The sequence below is a fragment of the Manis pentadactyla genome, chromosome 3, assembly GCF_030020395.1.
Source record: "Manis pentadactyla isolate mManPen7 chromosome 3, mManPen7.hap1, whole genome shotgun sequence".
Lineage (NCBI taxonomy): Eukaryota > Metazoa > Chordata > Mammalia > Pholidota > Manidae > Manis > Manis pentadactyla.
The window spans coordinates 115,661,697-115,677,725 of NC_080021.1; the positions used below are offsets into that span (position 1 = coordinate 115,661,697).

A 16,029-nucleotide genomic window follows, 5' to 3' on the forward strand; every position below is an offset into this window, starting at 1 on the left:
GATTCTGCAGTTTTCTTGGTCAAGACTTTGTTACACAGGCTTCCAAAAGCAATCTTACTCTTTGAGGAGCATGCCAGTAAAGTGGGGTTTAAGCTTGCTCGTGAGCCGGTGTGCACAACCATACAGAAGAACTCTCTTGAAGCTTTTTGCAGCAGAGGAAATGCACTTTAAAATTGACTTGCAGCTCGTTGCAATTCACTTGAAGGGGCTTTCTCCACTCACAGACTGGGACAATAGTGGGTTTGTAATCTTTTAGTTTGGAAATCAGAACTCATTTACCCAGGGAAACAAAATAGTAACAAAGGGTAAGTGACCTGGTCCACACATTGGCGTATGTTACCCCAAGCGGTGCTCTATGCTAATATAACACACTGCTCTCCATGTTTTTCATAGTCATAAAATGTAGTATGTTTAGAAAATTCTTTGATAAACTGGAACAAATTGTGAGATATCTGTATGTGTCTTGGTGAAAAATGTTTCATTTTCTTAAATTATAACAAAATACAAAGTATTTGAGGAAGGTCATTAAATACTGAATTTGAGTAAAGCTTTAAATCTGATATTTTTAAGTTAAGAGGAAGTTGGGCCTGATTTCATCAGCATAAGTTTCTTCTGTATGCCTTTGTTGTAACAACTATACTTATTTATCAGTTGAGATGTTTGCATAATGATCTTTTCAGACTTCTGATAATAATGTTCTCAGATGAGTAACTGCACAGACATGTGGGTAAACTTAAAACCATTATTATAACCTTTAAAATTCTTAAACAACTGAAACTGTATTTTAAAAATCCAGTAGCTCTTCTTTTTCTTTCATTACCATATGTAACTTTTTTTATGATGATGTGCATGAATATCAATTATAATTGAACTTTTTCGTAGTAGGTCTTTCAAAATGACAAGGCTTAATTTGCAGCACATGCATGCACTGTTAGAGCACTTGGCTTGGACAACACAAAAAAGACACACCAGCCCAAAGGCTGAAGTGTTCAGTGAAGGAGGAGATTCAGGGCTGCCTTCCGGAGCTGGGAAATCACCAGCCCCCTCATGCCCGGAGGACTGCTCCTGGGGCTCTAACTGTGCTCCTCTGGTACCTGACACCCAAAGCCCTTCCTCCAGCATGGCCTGGGCCCCCTGCAACTGACAGCCTGCTCTGCCTCACTCTCTATCTGGAGGTGGATGGGATGTCCATCCACCTACTGTAGAGACAGACCCCATGGTGCATCATGAAATTCTGCTGGTCCCCACAGACCCTAAGGCATCCCAGATGAGAATGCAGAGGCAAGAGGCCCTGGAGCCTCCAGCCTGTCTGGCTGGGGTAAGGAATGGAGGGGCAAGCATCTGTATTACATTCAGGGCCCATCAGGTGCAAGGCTGTGCCCTCAGGGCCTGCATCCCGCCCGCTTTGAACCCTCCCTTGGACTCTTGGGGAGGAGTCAGCTGGGATGAAAGGGACAGTCTTCCTGTCCTCCCTTTGGCCTTCTCACCTTTTGGGACATCACTGGACTCACCAACTTTTGCCATCACTGTGCAAAGTGGGAGCAGCAACTGAACGAGGGAAATGGGGCCTGGGTCAGAGATGGAGCCCACACGCACGTGGGGGAAAGGGGAGAGAAACCCCAGTGGCTGCAGGAAGGGAGGGAAGTTCCTAACACTCTCGGCTGTGGCCTTTGTTTCTCAATGAACCTGTGTGCACATCGGGCCTGGGTGTGAATCAGACCATCTGTTCTAATGGGCAGAAAGCTAAAACTTAGTTCTCTCAAAGAGCCTAAATTGTACTCTTCTGTGTATTTGATGTTTTTATTTTTTGCTTTGTGCTGTGACTTCCCCAAATTTGAGGTCCTTGAACCACACTTTGAAAACAGAAACTACCGTTCTGCACTTCTCTCTTCCACCTCCTAAATAAAAACCCCTGCTACAGCATTTCTTAATCTCAGGCTTCCAAAATTACAACACGGCTCAGGATGCCCCCAGGAACTGTGCAAGACCCGGTCCATGGGCCTATGCAATAGCTTTCATTTTTCACATTTTTAGGATGCTATGCCCCCAAATTGCATGGGGCCAAACTTCCTAGAGCAGACCCTGGTGGGTTTGTGGAGATGATCCACAGTGCAACCTTAGGCACCTCCTATGACTTTTTATTACCCCTCAGTAGCCCCTCCCCAGCCCCTCAATAGTGCACATTGCCAGCAAATGCTGCTTAGGAGGGCCCTTACTGCCCCAGATGCGAGGGACCTGCAGGCCACAGGTTTGGTGAAGGGAAGCAAATAAGTACAGCCTGAGCCCCGCTCTGTAACTGCAAATGTAAATGCATAGGTAGAGATAAAATGATAGAAGAGCATACTCTCTCAGAACAATAATTAACTAATATCCTTTGACATGGTATTCTTAACACACAACATGTTAAGAAATGGGTCAGATTATTTCAACAGCCTAAAAACAAGTATGGTGTGCTTATCTTCATGTGATTTGTTTTAAACCAAGTCATTCTTGCCCTTGCAATTCCCTTATGGTGCTAAAAATAAATGCCAACATATTCAATCTCTTTAGTTTGGGTAGAGACCTCTTTCTTTTCTCAATTAAAGCCATGGATTGATGTTCATCAGAACTTCTTGCTTAGTATCAAGATGCTTTAAAGGATGTATTTCATAATAATGGAGCATCATTATACACTCTGACCATATTAAAAATCACAATAAGAGCTATTTATTTTGAGCACTTACTACATGCCCAGCACTCTGCTAAGCTCTTCAGCTGGAATACCTCACACCACTCCTGAGGTGGGCACTAATCTCGCCTTTTACATGGGAGATTTGTGTGAGTTTAAGGAGGTTAAGTAATGTGTCCAAGGAAACCAGATCCTAATCCACTCCTGTCAGACCCCAAACCCAAATAAACAACTCCCTGCATCACCAAGCATGGGGCCGCCTCCCACAGCAGAGGCGCCTCAGGGCCAAGCTGGTGTTTGTTGGTACCTGCTGGAGGACAACAGGCCCGACCATAGGCCAGCTGTGAAATGCCTTGTATTGCTTTCCCATTCTCTCCTTTGCAGGAGGTTGGGTTTTTAGCAGGGTTTTTTTTGCAGGCTCTAGCTTCTTGCCCCTTTCCTCAAGACATGAATAAATTTCAGACATACCTCCACCAAGTTTTTATATTTTCATCTTTTATCCCACATTGTGAGAGGAGAGGTTCTGAAGGAACTTCAGCTCTCTCCCACAGGATAGATATGTGCAGGAGGGCTGAGGCCAGGAAGCATCAGGAATGGACCACTCATTCTGCTTATCCTTAAGGTAAACCAGCTTTAATTCCTCTCCAGGTCTTCAGGGACATGGTGGGACTTCCGTCTCCTTTTACTGTGGTTCTGGGTGGGTTGATGGGCATATGGGGAGGCTACTGGGGCATAAAGGCTGTTCCTAAAAGTCATAAGAATGGTGAGGTCAGCTTTTCCCACTCCCACCCAGTTCTCACACAGAGGCTTAATCCTCCAGGCCAGCACTGTCCCCAAAACAAGAGCCCTCTGCCCAACCACATACAGGCAGTGGTGTCCTGGATGGAGTCCATTCTTAACAGCTCACAGAGCCTGTGTTGAACTTTTCAGAATCTGTGACACCTAATTGTTAAACAGTCATGATTAAAAGTAAAATCAGAAAAATTACAATCAAATAAAATATATATTAAAGACAAAGGTAACAAATACTAAAAACTTACCACTGCCTGATTATTTTATTAGATTTTATTGTTCTCTAGGCCCTTGAAGTTACTCGTGTCCATTATGATTACATCTGTGTGATGGAAACACTGCAGTATGATGTGCTCCTGTGCATCTCTTTCCAACTGTGTTCAGTGGCCTCATAGCGGTAGCTTAAAATAGGCCATGGTGGGAGTATTTACACCACGGAAACCAGCAAGCGCTACAAACCAGGGCAGGGTTTTCAGAAAGCTGGTTGTTAAATATTTATCAGCATGCCACTGGCTAGAGGCAAATCCTATGTTTTCAGGTACTTTTGACACATTTTAGGTTATTTATTTCATTTTTGCACTCTACCTTTTCTAGTATCTAATAATAATCTGGATATCTGATTTCTACCCATGTAGCAAAATCTCTAACAGCGAGATGTGGCGTGGGCCCCCACCTCTGTGTTAGTCGAGACTTTCCTCTGCTTCATGCCTATTCTAGCAGCTGAGCCAAGGGAAGGGGAGGAGGCCATCGGGGGCCTGTCCTGAAGGCCAGGTCGCAGCCTCAGGATGTCCCCTCTGGACACAGTGTGGCCACCAGGCAGTGGGAGGGGACACCTTCACTTACCATCTGAAGTCCCAAGCGAGCACCAGTGGGGGTCAGGATCAGTGATTCCCATTTGCCTCACAGGAGCCACCTGAGGAATTCTCACTCAGTAGATGGCAGATTGAGCCCCCAAAATCTGAATTTCAGAAAGCTCCAGGAGAATGTTCCTTGGAAATCCTGGGCAAGTTAAAAAAGATCATTTTGGGGGTCCAAACCTCTGCTTTGCCACTTTCTGTCTGTGTGACCTGAAATTCATGGAACCTTGCTCACTTTATTTATAGAAGGGAAAAAAATAAAAGTTATTTTGTTTTCACTTTACTTTTCCTAATATCAAAAGCTGTTAACAACTCACAGCTTTGACATTTGGAGAAAAGTTAAACCAGTTATTACATGTATTTATATTGTACTAAAACACTTTTGAAGTGTTTTACTTTCATTTATCTGTTGGTTATTATCACTAATATAATAATCCTGAAAGTTGGTGTAATTAGGCCCACTTGACATTTGAGGAATCTGAGATTACTCAGGCAATATAAAGAGCCAAAATTCGAACTCAGATTTGTTGCTTTCAAAATTAGGTCACCATAGATTATTATATTCTTGGACTTAGCAGGTGCTGCATCACTCATTCAAGAGACACTGTTTGGGATCAGTGGGCTTCAGCGATACAGTGTACAATGTCCATCTGTTGCTTTTTGTTGTCCATGAAGCCACTGGCCAGTCCTCCCTACTCTGTCTGCAGCCCTGCTCTCAGTGTACATAGCAGCCTATCCCCACCCTCCTTGATTGCTCGAAACCTGGCACTATGGGTGCTTCAAGCTAAGTGTGTCACTGCTGAATCAGCTCTCCCAGCTTCACCCATCAGATCCAAGATTCATGAGCATGGTCCAGAGCACAGACCTTTGGGGGAGTTGGAATAATGAGATACATCCTCTAGCTCCAGTCAATTTAAGATGGGGAAGCCCAGACACAGCAAACAGTTCCCTTAAGCTGCCATCCCAGTACACAAGTTCTGGATTTAACTGCTCCCAAAAGAACACCAAAGTAGAGAGCACACCAAGAATTTGTATTTTTTGGCAACTTAAATTCTATTCCAAAACAATTCATGTTCTCAGCAAAGACATTCTGGGAAGTAGAGATAATGAAATTTACCCCCAGTTTCAGTGCTCAGACCAGAGGTAACTACGTCAAAATTTTAGTGAACATTTTCTTTATAATGCACGGAAATTAAGATTTTGTTGCCTTCATCTCTGGTAACTGTTTCTAAAATTGACTTTACAAGTGGGAAGCAAAGAATGACCATCACCCCATTTTAAAGGCAATTTGCTTGCTCATTCGTTCATTCAACAAATACTTGAGTGTGTAGTATGTGCCTGTCACAGTTCCTGATGCTGGGAAACATCAGTGAACAAACTCAAGGATCTTCAGGGGGCCTATAACTTGGGGAGAGAGAGACACTGGACAGGTGAACAAATACATTTAAGAGTACAGCTTGTGACGAGTGCCTAGAAGGAAATAAACAAGGTGGAGAACTTAAAGGAATGTGAGAGATACTTATGGACTGGACATTGCTTAGGTCAGAGAGGACTTCTCTGAGAAGATGCCTCTCACATAAGGATTATGATGTAGATTACAGCAACCTGGCATAGGTCAAAAGACGCTATATAGGAGCAGCAGTTTGTCACTTAAGTCCATGCTTCAGTTTTCTTGTTAGTTAATGTGGATAGATTCTTGAATAAGCAAAGCTCTTAGAGGTGACTTAACCTAACACCTTCATTTTTAAATGGTGAATATGAGATCAAGGGGATGACTTACCCAGAGTCACATTATCAGCAAATAACAGAACAATGTCCAGAGGCTAGCATTTTTGCCCGACGAATTTCATTAGTCTACTGTAGCATTTAGCCCTGTTTAGAGACGAGTAATATAAAGAAATGTTACTCTATAGAGTTCCCATACATGCACTGTAATCAAATATAATCAAGCATCATATTTGCATCATTTTTTCCCTGATACAAAAGTCTGGGGTGAGAAAGAAAGAACATGGGCCTTATTGTTACATAACCTCCAGATTCTTTTTTTGTTTGTTTTTGCCCTTTTCTATCTGTGTGATTTGGAAAAGGCTACTTAATCCTTCTTAGCTTTAGTTCCCTTATTTATGAGACTGGAATGCTTAGTAAATATGGTTAATATGCCAAAGTTTAAATGGAGAGAATAGTAAGTGGAGAGTAAAGAAAAAAATGGCATACACAGTGATAAAATTTAATGTCTTCAATGCAGGACAAATAAAGGAGAACTCTGTGTTGGCTGGCTTTTTCTTTCATATGAATAGGACCCTAGTTAGAAACAGAAACCCCGGGTCAGTGCGTGGAGAAACCTGGTAACCAATTCAGCAAGTTGAAGCTGTATTGCTGTGGTTTTTCTTTTTAAGATACTGAAACTTCCGGTTTTCTTTACTGACTTTTTAATCAGACTTTATTTATTGCATCATAAGCCGTGTGGGGTGGGGGTGGTTTCATTGTTACCGTGTGAACTGGAGTATCCCACTGCAAATCTCCCTGGGGTTCTTGGAAAAATATCTGAAATTGATAAGAAACAGGACATTCTTAAGGAAATACCCAGCTAACTAAGAAATGGTTGAATGTTTTATATAGTTTGCAAAGGTTTTAGGGAGATCTTTACAGTCTTTTTAGAAAGGTCAATTTAATGACCTATTTTTATGTCTCAGGGACCAGCCCAGAGTGACCATTTGAGGACACTGGAACAGATAGGAATACGCCTCATTTTTAATATCTTTGAGTCTTTAGCTCTGAGGCTCCTCTTTCCCTATCCCAGCTGGGCTGCCACAGACCAAGAGGAAGTGGTTTGATCCTGGGAGAAATTGTGGGCTCTGCCCATGGCAATAGGATCGCAATGTTCCCAGATACTGGTCCCCATCCAACTAGACACTGGTTTCCTCTGCCTTGCACCCCCTGGCAGGCATTTCTCCCCACAAGAACGCAGAAGAAACTGACAGATGGCTCTGAGAGAGGACAATAGCCTGCAGAGGCACGAAACATGGTAAAGCCACCTTGCTTTCCTCTTGCCTTAGGATCTTTTCTTTCTTCCTTTCCTTTTTTAAAAAAAGAAGGTGTATTAGTTTTGAATGTGGCAAGAACAGAAATGAATACTTCTGTCCTGGTGATGATGTCTGAGTTCATGGGCTTGTTGGAGTCTGTCTTCATAGAACTCATTATTAAAGATGGGATCACAATAAAAAATCACATTTCAGTGAATCAGTAAAAGTCTTTGTAATCTAAGTAAAAAGTAGATTATTTGCAAATTTAGCAAATACAGTAATTATTATTGTATTTTTATTATTATAACAAATATATCAAAAAAGCATTGACTTGTCCTCCATGGAGAAAAGTACTTAACTCTAGCAATTACTGGATTAATTGAGATGTTTTTCATGTAACAAAACAGCCTCTTCAGAAAAGTGTAGAATGCCATGGGATTACACACGCACGTGGTGATGGCCTTCAGCAGTGGTTCAAGTTTCAGCAAACCTAACAGGTTGTAAAAATAATACAGATTCCTGAACCCTGCCTCTGGATTCTGATTAAGTAAGACTGGGGGGAGAGCCCAGAACTACATTTTAGTAAGCTCACCTAATGCTTAGGAAGCATGAACCAGGTCCCTGGACCAACTTTAGAAACCCTAATCTCCCAAAGAGGGAAATGATGCTTAATGTGGAATATACAAAAATCAAACTCCAAGAACATTGGTGTCACATTCTAAAAGCTGGCATTCGTTTGTTAAAACATTTGCCTACCAGCACTTGTGCATGACTTGAAATCCAACTAACCTTTCTTGTGCCCCAAATAGCAGCTAATTGCTTAGGAAAAAAAATCACAGGGGAAAGAGAAATTGTCAATGCAATTCATTTACAGAAAGCATCTCAGAGGGTAGTGAAGAAGATAAAAAAATCTTTCACTTAAGGCAACTTGGTAGCTCAAAGCTCTGTTTAAGTCACCTAATAGAAGTTCTTGTGAACATTTTGTAAATAGAAATGTTTCCCATGATTTGAGTCCTGCCCAAAAGATTGGCATGTTCTGAAGCACCTAAATTGTTCTTTCTTTAAGGCCTTTTTGCAGTTTTGGGGTTTTTTAAAGATAGCATTAAAATATTGTATTTTTCCTTCAGAGAGTGAACAACAGAGCTGGGACTGTGGTCACCCTGATTACTATTCTACCTTTACTTACAGCCCTTTTTTTTTTAAACCTTGGGCAAATATTTAATCTCTCTCTTTCTCAGTTCCCTCACCCATAAATAAATTGATTATGATATATATAGACAATATATTGATAATAAATATAGATTGATTATAACTTATTTTATCAATTCTAAAATGAACATTTATCCTATATTTTAATATCTCTGAAATCAGAGTGCAGACCACCATTAACAATAAAAAAGCATTGTGTCCTAGATTAATTGGCATCATTTTTCATAGGGGTGCATAAAATAAGTGGAGTGTCTTGTAATGATGGTGTCTCAGACTAGGTGAAATGTGATAATTATTCCTATTATCCTAGATTTTGTGGAGGTTAACTGAGTCACACAAAATGCTTAGAACCAAAACTGGCTAATATTAATCACTTAGAGTAAATACAATCTATTAGTATTCTAATCTGTGGATTGATTATAAATTAGCTAGTCCCTCTTTATTCAATCTGTAGATTGTCTCCAATATGCCTGCCGTTATATACTGCATTAAAACATCCTTGTATGTAAACCTAAAGGTTACATAAAAATGCATCTCCAATTAGGATAGTTCCCTAGAAGTGGAATTACTAGGTCAAAAAGCATGAACATACTGAAGAGATGGACTTAGGATCATGATGCCTAGAAAGTCAGTCAAACCTGGGTCAGACACATCCTTTGCTCTGATTTTGGTCATTTTATTTAACCTTTCTACATCTCAGTTTTTGCATCTATAAAATGGGAATAATAATAACATTCACAGGCATATTGTGGAATTTAAATAAGATGATGCAATTGGACACAGCACAATACTGGCCCAAAGTAAGTTCAAAATCAATGTAAGCTATTTTCATTAGGATAATGAGACACCAGCAGCATTGTACGGCTTCACGGTGGCTTTGCATGAGTGCTTTGCACCATGTAAAACCACCAGTTTTCAGCAGTGACCCCGTGTGGCCATAGTAGAAACAGCATCAGCAGAAAATGGGTGTATGTTTGTCAGAACATCAGATACATGTTTCCCTCCTCTGGTGTTTGTTGACAGGATTGTGCTGGGAATTCTTGAATGATCTGAGATAGACAACTCAGGAAAGGGACAATGGATGATGTCAATCTGAATATGGGGCCAAGCTATTGCTCTGAATATTGAAAGAGGATCTCCTTTACATCTCATAGATATTTATGAACTGGTGAAACAGTTCCACCATTTCTATGGAAACAGCACAGGACCAGTTGATCTCTCTACATAATATAGCCATGTGAAATCACTTTGGCAATTTTATAGTACCTTTAAATCCTGGCAAACTTCAAGACTGAATTTTTTTTAGTGAATGGTTGGGATTGGCATGTTGTTGATATCTTAACTGTAATACATTGAAGGCCTCCTTACTTGGAATTCTGGAGAAGTTGGGGGGCCTATGGTTTAGAAATAAAACTGAAGGGATTACATAACGAGCACATTGTTTGTACAACTTGCTTGCCAGATGATGATTGTACATATTTCATAAGTTTCATTTTAGAGATCATGTCAACCTTAATTCCATGTTTTCTACAATCTAGTCATAAAGATTAAATAAAATGTAATTTTAAAATAAGCTTTTACTTTCTTAGGTGAAGGAATATCTAGAACTATAAAGCTACAAGTAACAGTTGTAAATTACTATCAGTAGCAAAAGCATAAAGACCCAAATATATGGATGTGAATGGTCAATTTGAGGTATAATAAATTTATAATATATAATTATAAATCTTTATATGATTTTTAAATAGTTTGAGCATATTTAAGAATTTACATAATAGCATCATTAACAAGTTGTATAGAATATCTAAAGCATTTCTCACCAGAAAAAAGTACTTCCTTTTTTCCTCTATATGTACATGGTACAAAATTTAAAAGGTACAAGAGGTAGACAGTGAAAAATCTTTCTTTTTCTCCTGATTACTAGACACTCAGTTCAAATCCTCTGATGCAAACTATAGATCTGATGGCATCTTACATTTTAATCAAAGTTGAATTACATTTTACTAAAATCTCTAAAATAAAATTTGGGATTATATTTTTAAATGTTTAAAATTTTAAAGGTACAAATGGTATAAACAATCTTCTTCTCATACTTGTTTTCCAGTCTTTTAGTTCCATCTCTAAAATCAACCAGGTTTTTGGCTATCTTTCCAGAGATCATCTGTACACATACAAGCAAATGTATGTGTGCATGCATATGTGTGTGTGTGTGTGTGTGTGTGTGTGTGTGTGTGGTGTTCTGACTCTTGATTGTTTTACTTAGCAATTTTAGCAATGTATCTTGAAGAGAGTTACAGGTAAGGAAATAGAAAGTCTCCAGATTCATTAATGTTCTAATCTCTTGCTATAAGAAATCAGCTGGAAGATTGAACAAGAGTAGCTATACAATGAATTTCTAGAAGTAGAATCGCTGGATCAAAGGTTAAATGCACTTGTAATTCTATATTACAATACTAAAATAGTACTGCTGAATTATCTGAAGAGCGTTTTTAAGAGGTTGTTGTTAAAGTAGTTCAAAGGAGCTCAGACATAGTTTTTATTTTAATTTCCATTGCAAATCTTGCTCTCATCAATAATGGAAAGAAACTTTAGTCTAATCTCAGTCCAGATTATCTCAATTCCAAATTAGTAGAATACTAATTAATTCTTTAAGTCTTAAAACATGTGAAATTGTAATGTCTGTTTTCTTTAAGGGAGCAAGTGGAAGAAAATGACTATCAAACCAAGTTGAAATGAAAAGTGATAAGTTTATGAATATATGCCCTATTCCTGGACAAGAAATTTTATTTTGTTGATAATTCAATATATTGTAAACCTACTCTTTTTTACTGCTGGGGAGACAAGGATGACTGAGGCACAGTCTCTCACATCAAACAGCTCACCATCTTGAATGCACGGTGCAGGTATTTATCACTCTTACCATTTACAGTGTCCCCCTCCTTCTCTCACATTGCACCACGCCTTTATGGGAACATCTGCCTTATACTTCTTTTCCTCTTTTAGCATTTATCACTACACTGAACTTCTCCATTGATTGGTCTGTTCTCTTCAGCAGAGAATGGACTCCCTGAGAGCAGAAACACTATTTACTCTTGATATATACCTTATGTAACCTTAAGGTACTGGAGCATAATTTTAATGGACTATGTCTTAATTGAATTCTAAGTCTGTGTTATGGTGAAAAAAAGAGCTGTAAAGTAGGTAAGTGGTTACTTAGGACTGGGGGGGAGTGTCACGATGAGAAGGTCATGGCTAATGGGCACAAGGTTTCTTCTGAAAGTGATGAAAATGTAGTAAAAATGATTACTTGTGATGTGAGAAATAATAAGGGAACCCTTACTTGAGTGGAGTTAGGGAACTGGAAGGGGGAGCAGGGTACAACTTCATGTCAGTTACAGGAAGGAATCATCAACTACAGGCCCCAACTGGGATGTACATTGCATCTCCTATAAGAAACTGACCCCTGCAACTCAGCCAATGAGAAACCTTCATCATCCTGAACTCTTACTTTTGTCAAGTGGACTGTCATTCAAAACAACTCCTCCCAACTTCCTCCCTCTCCATAAAATTATGTTCCTCTCCTTTGTTAGTAGGATTTGTCTATGGTTTTCCTGTAGCTTGAATGCTCTAAATGGCAATTCTCTGCTATTCCTGAATAAACCAATTTTCTTCTGGTAAAATAACTGATAGTTTTGTTTTTAAGGTTAACAGTGAAAATACTAAAAACATTGAATGGCACACCTAAAGGTGTGAATTGTTCAGTATATTAATTAAATCTCAATACACTTGTACCAGGGAAAAGAAAAACTCTGTTATCTTGGAACCTAGTTTAACTCCTATCTCTGCCCTTCACTGACTGTGTACCTTCAGGAAGGTTACTTTATGAATGTTTAGAAATGCTCTGTATGTTTAGTCTCCCCATTAATAAACGAAGATAATACTAGTTACTACAACACAGGGTTGTTGTAAGGGTCATTACATGTAAAGCACTTAGAACAGTATCTGATAAAAACTATCCTTCATTAGTTTATAGATTGCCATGTATTCCTTCCTCATGACCTTTGCTCTCTGGTTCTATTTTCATGACTATTTAAAGACTGGTGACATGCTTGTTCTATTGGAGGTCTTCTTTTAAAGAACTGTGGGAGACTGGGGATAAAACATGTTTGAAAGCTCAGGCATTTGTATTGGGAACTCAATTGATTTTCTTCTAGTATAAACGACCGCTTCTTTCGCCTAGTTTGACCCTCTTGGCTTTCCATTCGTTTCGCCTCAGCGCGCATGTGCAGAAGTCTGGTGCCCTTTCTCCTCGCGCTGCTTCTCCTTTCACAATGGCTGCTCGCGGTGTGGGCCTGTTCACCCGTTTACCCCTATGTGCTCAGAGAAGTCAAGTCCTGCGTCCTGTGCAAAGGTTTTCTACTTGCCCAGGAACAGTGGCCGCAGACGTCAGGAGAGAAGAGCGGTCCTCAGGGAGCTTGGAGACAGGTGATGGCGCTGTGTCCTCAGTTTGCTGAGCGGCCGGTACCCAGCGCGGGCGGGGGGAGGGGAAAGAGTGGGACCGCGGGCGAACTCGTGGCCCGTGGAGACAGCCAGAGGACCTTCGGCCAGAGGGTGCCGCTGTGGCCCGCCCTCCTCTGATCTCGCTAGGGGATCCTAGGGCTGCCCCTCTTGCTCCTGGTGGTGGTGGCGTGTGTGACGTTTCTTTCTTCGGTGGCTTCTGTGTGTGATAATAGATTTGTTTTAAATCTTAGTGAAGTTCGCCAAGAACATAATTTGCTAGTATTTTACAATTTGGCAAAATAATGTTCCCAATTGTAATAGTGATGCCACAGGTCAGTCAGTTCACGTTTCCAAATGCATCTTTATACTCAAACGTTGTTGGTACAGGCCGAAGGCTTTTTATGAATAACAGGTTTTCTGGCTCTCAAATGTAGGGTTCAGTCTGAAGTTAGTGTCGTTTACTTTATGCTTTTGTCCATTTTGAGCAAAATCAATCTGGTAACAGGTTGCATCCACTGGAGCAGGTTGTTGTCTGACAGATGTTTTAAATTTGTATGCTGCTTTGTGTATTGAGAAACCCACTGTCACTGAACCCCTCTCTGGCTCCAAGAGTTGTGTGTGCCCCTTGTTCACTATTATTAAAAACAATTGAGCAAGAAATGTATCATTGCCTGCATTTTAAAGATGTAGAAAGAGGCTCAAAGAGCTAAATACCTTGTGTAAGGTCACATAGCTGAGCTAATTTAGACCTCGTGTCAAGCTATTAAGCAAAAGGTATTGATATCTACCATTTCTTGGGGCATAGTTTTAAGAGATGAAATTATTTCTGGGAGCAGGTCTAAAGTAGGCTAAACAAGTAAAGTATTTCCCCTAAAATGAATATTAGGGTTGCTTTCCTCATCAGTCTGTATAAATAAAGACTCACTCACATTGACAAGGAGTGAGAAAAGTTACTTAACATGACATTTCATTGAAATACTGACTGGTTTGTATTTAGTAGCTTTTAAAAATTCTAAAGTTGCTCTGCCAAAGAAGCTATTGTAATTTAGCATCCATACAGTGGTTTAAATTTGAGAGTCTTTCATATGCTCTTTGAGAAACAAAGCTCTGTGAAGTAACTAGATACGGAAGGGGGAATTGTTAATACTGAATTTTATAGGTGAGTAAACAGCCTAGTCCAAGGGGAACAGCTAGTTCAAACTTAATCAACTATTGAGTGGCAAAGATAAGAATAAAACCTTCTGATTCCAGGGCTATACTTGTCACTTTAGTAGAGCTGTTTTTTTCTTAGGTAATGTGTTTCATTTTGTAAAATTAGGATAATATAACTAGCTAAATATAAAGGGATTTCTAAGGGGCCTAACAAGTAGCATAATCTTCACTGGAAGTTCTTTTCCATTTTTAAAAGGAGAAAGAAAAATGTTCTCCATTTTTATGCATATATATTATTTATATATTTATGCATATGTTTTAAGCATATAATTTTGTAATTGGAAGGAACTTGAGAAATACCTATTTTGGTTTTTCACTCAGTGTAAGAACTCAATGCTAAACATTCCTAGTAACATTTTCAATTAACACACTATTTAATAAATTGGCCAGTTCCATTTTTTGGTCAGGCTCTAATGGTTGAAAAATGTTTTCATCTACTAATTTCCCATTTCCATGTTAGTCTTAGTTTTGACATAGCTTTCATATGAGTAGTGGAAAAAACCCTGATTTAACAATAAGAATATGGAGTGTATTATTCAGGACTTTGGTGCAGGTGGCAGAAATGAACTCAAATGAGCTTAAGCGGGAAAGGGAGGATATACCAACCCATGTAACCAAACTCCAGAAAGACAGAGCTGCTTTAAAGTCCACGGATGCTTGTGGTCATTGTGAGATATTGCTTTCCTCAGTTATTGTTTGGTGGCCTCATTACAAATTCTTCTGCACAGGGGTGTTGATGGTAGGGGTGTGGCCATCAGCAGCTCCATGTGCACATGCTTGTAGCCTTCTCCAAAAGGCAAGAGTGAAATAAATCTTTTAGCTGAATTTGAAAAGTTCTAAGAAAGAGCTTTTGATTGATCACATCCCTGCCCTTTGGACAAGAGGGGCTGTCCAAAATAGTCTGATAATCTTGTCCCATCTGATGGAGTGAGGGCAAGTGTGCCAGGTAGGATACCTGTATTGACAGCCCCACCACAACCAGACAGAGTAGTTCTCTACAGGCAGGGGTGGGCTGTCCCCAGAACCAGCGGGGAGTGAGGGTGATGGCAGGCAACTAGACAGCAGCTAATCTCTACAGGAGGCTACCCAGCTTTTTAGATGGTTGACTCTGCAGTTTTTTCTCCAACAATCTGCTGTCTGTCTCAAAGATGTGGAAGAGAGTGTATATGTGAAGGTGCTTGGAAGACTGTAAAGTGCTGCTCAAGTAGGAAGTTCTCTCTTAGATTTGAAGACAGCTTGCAGGTTCTCAGTAGCTTTTTTTTCCAGGCTATAACTCTCCACTTTATCTACAGTGATTCTCTATCAGAGTTTCTAGACCTTTTATCACTCCACTCTGGATGCTCTCTGGTTCATTAATCTCTCTCATATCCATTATGTCCAGAGCAGAACATACACTCTATATGTGGCATGACCGGTAAATCGTAGAGAAGTGAGTGCTCTTGCCCTCTGAATTTGGATTTTTATGAACATTTGTTTTAATAAAGTCTGAAATTTTATATATATATATATATATATATATTTTTTGTATCATTAATATACATTTATATGAGCAACGTTGTTACTAGATTCCCCCCATTAGCAGTCCCCACCACATACCCCATTACAGTCACTGTACATCAGCGTAGTAAGATGCTATAGAATCACTACTTGTCCTCTCTGTGCTATACTGCCTTCCTCCCCCACCCCCACATTATGTGTACTAATCATAATGCCCCTTTATCCCCTTACCCCTCCCTTCCCACCCATCCTCCCCAGTCCCTTTCCCTTT

General features: G+C 39.9%; 1 protein-coding gene across 4 annotated transcripts in view; it reads left to right on the forward strand.

The window, feature by feature from the left end:
* The first annotated feature begins 12,815 nt into the window (after window positions 1-12,815).
* The window catches only part of MTPAP (mitochondrial poly(A) polymerase), a 44,890-nt gene continuing 41,676 nt past the window's right edge, over window positions 12,816-16,029 (forward strand). For 2 of the 4 annotated variants that reach the window (XM_036912258.2, XM_057498340.1), the window contains exon 1: window positions 12,816-13,034. In XM_036912258.2, the coding sequence (XP_036768153.2) occupies window positions 12,831-13,034 (204 nt within the window). In that variant the 5' untranslated portion in view covers window positions 12,816-12,830. The remainder of the gene's footprint in view (window positions 13,035-16,029) is intronic. The other 2 variants (XM_036912259.2, XM_036912257.2) reach the window with 2 other exon arrangements.